Source organism: Manihot esculenta, chromosome 3 (genome assembly GCF_001659605.2).
Source record: "Manihot esculenta cultivar AM560-2 chromosome 3, M.esculenta_v8, whole genome shotgun sequence".
Taxonomy (NCBI): Eukaryota; Viridiplantae; Streptophyta; class Magnoliopsida; order Malpighiales; family Euphorbiaceae; genus Manihot; species Manihot esculenta.
The window spans coordinates 30,532,203-30,539,647 of record NC_035163.2 but is presented as its reverse complement, the minus strand read 5'-3'; the positions used below and the strand labels follow the sequence as shown (position 1 = coordinate 30,539,647).

The 7,445-nt window shown below is 30.9% G+C and overlaps 1 protein-coding gene across 1 annotated transcript; it reads right to left on the bottom strand.

Annotated features, from left to right (window-relative positions):
* Positions 1-4,859: 4,859 nt before the first annotated feature.
* On the bottom strand, positions 4,860-6,690 carry LOC110610387 (transcription factor MUTE). Its single transcript, XM_021750295.2, has 3 exons — positions 6,160-6,690; positions 5,690-6,082; positions 4,860-5,083 (listed from the first exon to the last, which is right to left on the bottom strand). The coding sequence occupies exons 1-3, from the start codon at positions 6,253-6,255 to the stop codon at positions 4,988-4,990; spliced, it is 585 nt and encodes a 194-aa protein (XP_021605987.1). The 5' UTR covers positions 6,256-6,690; the 3' UTR covers positions 4,860-4,987.
* Positions 6,691-7,445: the final 755 nt, after the last annotated feature.

The following is a 7,445-nucleotide window of genomic DNA, read 5'->3' as shown; positions in this document are numbered from 1 at the left end:
ATAGTAATCAATTATTTTTTAGTTAAAAGCAACTGATCAGTGCACTTTGTCTGTTCTTATTATTCTTCTTCTTCTTGTTGTTTTCATTTTTAGTAACTAATAAGCAATCCTACAAAAAAGTGATGGTTGAAGTTGATAGATGTTAAGTCAGTCGCTTTAGTGTTGAATTGTTGATTGTTATATCTCTTATTTATCTGTTAATTATTTATAAGAAATAAAAGATTTATGTAGAATAATTTTATTGCATATACTCTTCCAGCAAGCTCCTCCATGTAAAGACATGAAGAAATGGACAGTGACTTGCCTAAAAAAAGAAGAAAGGGACAGTGAAACCTGAAAAGGCTCAGCTTCTTTTAGGAGTGTGTATAATAATAATAGTACTGAGAAAATGAAGTATAACATGAATAGCAAAAGATGGCATGTGTTGGTGTTGCCCTCAAACGTTTATGTCGTCCATGACTTTTTGTTAATGGGGTTCACTGTGTCATCGTGTAAAAGGGTTTTTTGGGTGGAGGAGATTGAGATAAGATAGACAGATAGAGAAGAAACAAAAGAAAATAGTGGAGAATGAAGAGGGTTCGATGGCTGCAGCCTGCACTGCATCATACAAATGGGTCTTGAACTTGGTGCGCATAAACAGCAGCCACCATTGCTGACCAATGATGCGGCTGCATGCAGCCTCATCTACCTTACCCATATCCAATAATTTAATACCACCACCTTCAATACCATATCAAAATATGCAGATTGAGTTGAGTTAATAATTAAAATAGAATTAGAAGCAAGTCAAAAACGTTGAAATCACAGAGATCAAGGAATATTAGGAGCAGTAATATCACATGGGCATTAGCGTGCATGCACCCAATCCCAGGAGTCTCTCATATGCACACAATTGCAGAGATGAGTGAAGATCAATGGAGTTTGGAGGATGCCCTAGCTCACAACTCACAGCTTTGTCTTGGATTTCGCTCATCATCAGTCACCACCACCGGTTGACAAAATGCTCTCATATATAAATAAATAAATAAATATTACATATTCCTATGTAATGTATATTAAGACAATGCCACTCTCTGTTGTCTTAATTTTCCGAGAAGTACCGGGTCTTACTGTCTACCCCACTTGGATGCCGTGCTGTTACGCTGCTACTACTGTCTCTTTCATGGGACAGAATTTTTACTCTCTACCGTAATCATTTTTTATTTTATTTTATTTTTTTTTTTATAAATGGATTGAGAATTTTATTTATATTGAATCATTTTATTAAGAGATAACTTATAGCGAATATTTTATCATTCTACGAAGATCTGAACTATTCATTCAATAGTTGTTTCTTTATCATAATCATTTTAATAATTAATTTAAAAAAAAGAAATCAAAGATAGACACATTGATTAACAGGGTAAAGCCAAAAGCAGTAGGGCCAAAAGTATTATACTTGAGAATCAGCCACCCCAGTTTACATAGAACAATAGGCCCAAGCCCAAACTCAGATTTTCATCCCCATATGAAAGAAACACACAAATGTGAATGGATAGAAAGAAGCCATGGAAAAGACAATGATTAATGTCTGAAAGATTATTGATATCCATGAATCTAAAATATGAAAAATCTTTAATCAATTATCGTAATCATATCTTCCATTATATTTGAAATAGCGTTTATATGTTACTGATGATATTTTGTAAGAAGTCATTTTCATGCTCAATTTTAAGAATGACCTAAGAACAAAAAAAAAAAAAAATTTCAAACTGTGTACTTATGATGATTTTTGTACGCAATCTGCGATATTAAATGGACAATTCATAATATAATTCTTAATATTTGATAAATATTATAATTTAGTCCATAATTTTTAAATAATTATTTCTTTTTTAACATATTTTTATATCTAAAAATTGTAATAAATTGAGAATTTTTGAGTATCGATCCGACCGACTGAAACTTAATAGAATAAATTTAAATAACTATAATTAAATTTGAAACGGGTTTGAATTTAAAAAATAATCGAATTCGGATCAAGTTTGAATTTTATATATAGGTATTAATTATTCGAATCCGTTTATATTGATAATTAATTTAATATAAAAAATATATTTTATATTAATATTTATACAAATTTTTTTATATATTTTTATTTAAAAATTAAATTTTAAATATTTTAAAAAATATTAAAATTTTTAAATAAAAATTATTAATAAAAAATATTTTTTATATAAATTATTAATTAAAATATATAAAATTAAACAAATTTATATTTTATTAAAATAATAATAATTAAATTTAAAATAAAATTAAATAATATAAATTAATTTTTAATTAAATTATAATAAATTTAAATATTACTAATATAAATCTAATTAGAATTCAGATTGCTTAATTTTTAGCCTGTCCGTTACATCATTTGTGGGCGTTGAGGCTAAACCCAAGAAGCTTAAAAATAATGCAATTAAATGAGTAGGAGACTTTGGCAGTTTACTACTCCACTACCTCCACTTTTATTGATTTGGCCTTTTGATACTTTTTCATGCTAAAAAATATCCTAAATAGTAAACCAACCGACACCTTCCTTAATTTATATGTACAGTCGATTCGCACTGAGTACGGACTAAAATTTAACTACAATTTATTAAATAATTATAAGGATAATTGGAATACCATGGCACTTAATCATTAAAATTAAAATTAAAATTAAAATTAAAATTAAAATTAAAATTTGCATGGGTGAAAATCAGAGGAATGTTTCCAGACGAAGGAAGGAAGCAGGGGTAGAGTTGTGTGAGTGAAAGGAAACGGAAGGAAGTCTTGAGTGACAAATTGCATTGAGAAAGATAAAGGCAAATAAAAAGGACAAAAGTGATATCGGAAAAGTGACGTGAAGTAAAAAGTGAAGCTGAGCCGAACTAAGCCAAGCCAAGCCAAGCCAAGCCGGTCAGAAGAGAAAATAAGAAAATTAAAGAGGAAGCTGATTATCGGCGGAAATTGTCAGTTTGTCTGGAAGAGAGAGAAAAAGAGAATCTTTTTTAGCTGTACGGTTTTGGGTATTAGTAGAAATGGGACCCATTTTCAATACGAAAACTCCCACGCCTCATTATCATTATTATTAATAAATTACTTAATTTTCCATTATTAATATTTTTTCTTTGTTTTTTTAAATAACTCTACACTTTTATCTATTATTAATAATTTATTATTAATATATAAATAAATAATAATAAAGACGGACAAAAAAATTCCTATTATATGACTCGGTCTTCTTCTTTCTCCAGTCACCGCGCCTTTGTATATACGTTTTCTGTATGGGTAAGCAAAGCAGATACGGCGCCGTTCTACGACTACTCAACACGGAGTGACGGAGACAAGCGTGTCCTGTGTCCTGTTTTGGCCGTACATATGAATGGCTCTAATCGTTTGTGATGGTTATTTATTTATTTATTTAAAAAAATTATTATTGTTTTATAATTGTATTAATATTAAAATTAAAAACTTTCTTAATCTGTACTTCTTCTCATTTTCTTTAAAAAAAAAAATTCATCCACGGGCCGTTTTATTTATTCAAATGTATTTATATGCATATAGTGTGTATGTATAATTTTTCGTCAAAGTCATGGATACCAAATAAAGTAATATTATGTTTAATAATTAGAAAATAAGTTTAAATTTAGTTGATAATACATTAAAGTTGATATTTTTTATTTATTTAATTTAGAAAAACAAGGTGTACTATCAAAATCAATGGGAAACATAAGTAAAAAAAAGAGTAATCAAAATTATTTGAGACAGTGAATCTCATAAAGAGAAAAGTTCAAATTGAAATTTCATTGTAAAAGCAAGGACAGCCCCACCCCACATATCCCCAAATGAGTACTAAATGGCCCAACAACAACTATACTTAATCATATTCTGTGTTTTCAACATGCTCAAAAGCTTAATTTGTTTTTCTTCTTTCTTTCTTCTTTTTTTTAAAAAATATTTTTTCAAATAATTAGAAAAAATTCAGATCATAATACACTTTTCTTAATAAAAAAATAGATATAATATATATATATATTTTCAATATGGGTTCATGCTTTGTTAATTGATTTCAATCCTTCCCTTGTATAATCATTATGGTCGTTCATGAGAACATGAAAAAGATAAAGAAAAAAATAAAAAAAAGGAAAAAAGAAGGAGAAGATGACAGAGGAAGGTGGTGGCGTAGTTTGTGAGTTGGCAATTATGAAAGTAGAAAATTTTTGGAGGGATTGGATATGGATCCATCAAATTCGAGGGAGGGAGGGATGGACCCATTGCTTCAATTATAAAGCTAACAACTATAATTGTTTTTGGAAAGGAAACATAGCATTTATATATATTTTTGAAAAAAAATAATTTTAATATTATCATAGTAAATATTATTCATAAATTAGTTTGTCTTTTTTGGTAAACGTCGCTTTCAAATATTTTAATCACATTGCACAATTACAATGTGCCCTACCATAAATTAAATAATAAATGTTTTTCTCCTAATTTGACTCGATCCAGGATAACATGAGGGCTGACTACAAATGGGCATGGCCCATCATTTTTAAACGATTTGGGTGTTGTTTGGATCGAGAGAATTTAGATTAGGGAAATTCAATAAAACAAATGTTAAAAATTCCTCATTTACCAATAAACCCCTCTCATTATCCATCATTTTGAAATTCAAATTAAGAGGTGGGATTTTTGATAGATCAACTCGTAACTTTGCTTTAAAATACAAACAATATTAAGTTATAAATGAGAAAAGAGGTGTATGATCATGATGATAAAGGAAATGATGAGGGGGTTATGATTCCATCATTTTCTGAATTTGTTGGACCAAGTATAAGAAATGATTGAAGTTGTTCATTGCTTCAGCTTGTGATAAAATCTACCATTTCAATCTTGTTTCTTTCTGCTCAACGAAAGAAATAAATATAAATATCAACCATAGAAGTCCAAGGGCAAATTGAGAGCAAAGCTACTACATATAATTTGTATAAACTGTCTGAGGAAATAAGAAGCTTTGTTGAACTTGGACTGCAAGTTCCTCCACACTTAACTGACATTCCAGCCCTATCTGCGATACATATTCATAATCCAATGTAAGATACAACTATCTCATCAACCTGCAGTTACTATATTATCAAAGAAAACAAACCACATGCATTATTACAATATCTGGTCTAACAACAAAGCTCCTATAATAATCGATTTTTCTCAAACTATCAATATACGTAAAGTAGAAGTGGTAATAATAACTTCATGAATTAATGAGTATTAGCTTAAGTAGTTGTACTAGACTCGTTTCGTAAGTTATAAGGTTGTAGACTTCAAAATATCAACCAAAAAATAAGGCTATATGAACTTGACACGTATAGAGAGCCCGTGTAAGAGTGCATGCTGTTTTGGTGGGTATGCCAATGAAAATAAGCTATATATGCTCAAGTACTTCTCCAAAAATTCTTCATCAAAGTGAAAATGACAATCTCCACTCCAATTCTCTATGTGGGGACGTCTATGCTGTCCGTTTCATCAGATCAAATATATATATATAATGGGTTGGATTCCTTTTTGTCTTGCTCAAAATTACCCACCTAAATATTTGCACTTGTAATAAGTTCTTAATAAATTAGCTTAGGATTAAACTGAAAGCGTTATGTAATAGAGTATTGGCACAGTATACCTTAACGACAAAGGAGTAGAGAACAGTGTCTTCCATGCTACTTATGTTCAGATGAAGGACCTCAAAGCAAAGTTTTTCCAAGGTACTGATTATCCTCACAATTTGACCTGGTATTGGCCTTGATAATATTTTCAAGATCACGTTTGATCCCGATATCTTTGCTTCCACATCCGCAACTGAAGAGTTGCAGCATGCAGTTAGTTCATTAACATTCTCTTGCCCCAAAGATGGGCTTTGATCAGGCTGAAGAGTTATTAACTGCAGTGGCCTAGGGCTAGGGCTAGGACTAGGGCTTAAACTCTTCCTTCGTTTCTTGGATTCCAGAGCTTGCAAAACTTGATGCAATTCTTTTATAAACTCTACAACACCCGCTATGATAGATGCTTGATCCCCCTATCATTAAAGCAAAAACATTAATTATTAGCTCAAAACTGTAAAGAAATTAAGCAAGGTGTGTTTGTGTGATTTACCCTTTTGATATAGAAACAAGGGGTCAAGGAACGTAAGACTTTGAGATGCTCATTCATCTGTCTTCTCCGGTTTCTTTCTACAGTTATGTGAGACATGTTTCTACAATTAGATGTCGCTTTTAGGTCTACAAAAATTCTTGTCTATTTATACGGCAAGATACTAAGAAGGAGACTCCAAAAATCCCTTTCTGGGTTGGATATTAAATGCTATATGCTGCAGACCCGTGAGGGTTCTTGGTCATTCACTTGCTCTCTCTCTCTCTCTCTCTCCCTCTTTCTTGTGTAGATATTGCATCTCACGTTTATTACCGTGGGTCAATTACATGAGGTGCGTGAGTTAAAACAAGGGGGAATAGGTGGGTGTTCCTTAACTTCCTGTATGTCTTCTTCATGCACATTCCCCTCTTATCATACCTGTCATTGCATGCTTATTTTTATGTATATTTAAGTGTATTAATTCTCTCTTTTTGTTTATTTTCCTACTCAGAAAGTGATGGCTGTCAAATGTATATATATGATCAGTCGTCATAGTGTGATTCAATGGTATCTCTTGATGTTGATGTTGTATGATATCTATGGTCAGTCGATGTGGGACATTGCTGTAACTTAGTATTTTTCTTTCTTTTTTTTCTTTTTAATTAGGTTTGTATTCTTCCTATCTGGGTGATTATTATTAATCATATAACTGAACCACGAATCAACTTTTACTTTCTTTTGATTTGTATTTTTTAAAAAAGTAATTTATTTTTCAATTTAAAACATTTATGATTTTACCGAGTTTTGATTTTGAGTCGAATTATTTTGATTTCAAAACCTACACAATGGTTGGATCTATTTCAATGTTATGTATATTAGATGAGCTAAAGCAAGAACAAATATCTAGGGAAGCCCAAATCATCTTCACTGGTATAAATATGTTAATTTAGTAGGTTTTAGATGGTAATTAAGGAACATTAATCCTGCTGGTGTATCACGTGGCTGCGAAGGATTTTAGCTTGCCTAAAGATTTTTATAAAGAAATGACTTATTGACTATATAATGAATCGGGTTTACCTAAAAATTCTCGATTCGTAACACAATTTTCTTGCTGAAACACACAACACTAACCCCACAAATCTTGAGAAGGCAGCAATTATAATAAGTTAATAATCCCATTACTCTTAGTATTGAGTAATTCCAGAGTGTAGTTTCCTGACGAACTTGGGAAAAAAGAGAGGGCAGTGGCAGTCATAACATTACAAGTAGTAGAGGAGTAATGACAAGAGCGTGCATTCCAGTAAGCATAA

Bases quoted from the DNA above. Each gene is read 5' to 3' on its own strand.
- LOC110610387 (XM_021750295.2), bottom strand. From the start codon at position 6,255: ATGTCTCACATAACTGTAGAAAGAAACCGGAGAAGACAGATGAATGAG. The intron at 6,083-6,159 runs GTAAATCACACA...CTTTAATGATAG, and splicing joins CTTGTTTCTATATCAAAAGG to GGGGATCAAGCATCTATCAT. The intron at 5,084-5,689 runs GTATACTGTGCC...TATGTATCGCAG, and splicing joins TCTACTCCTTTGTCGTTAAG to ATAGGGCTGGAATGTCAGTT.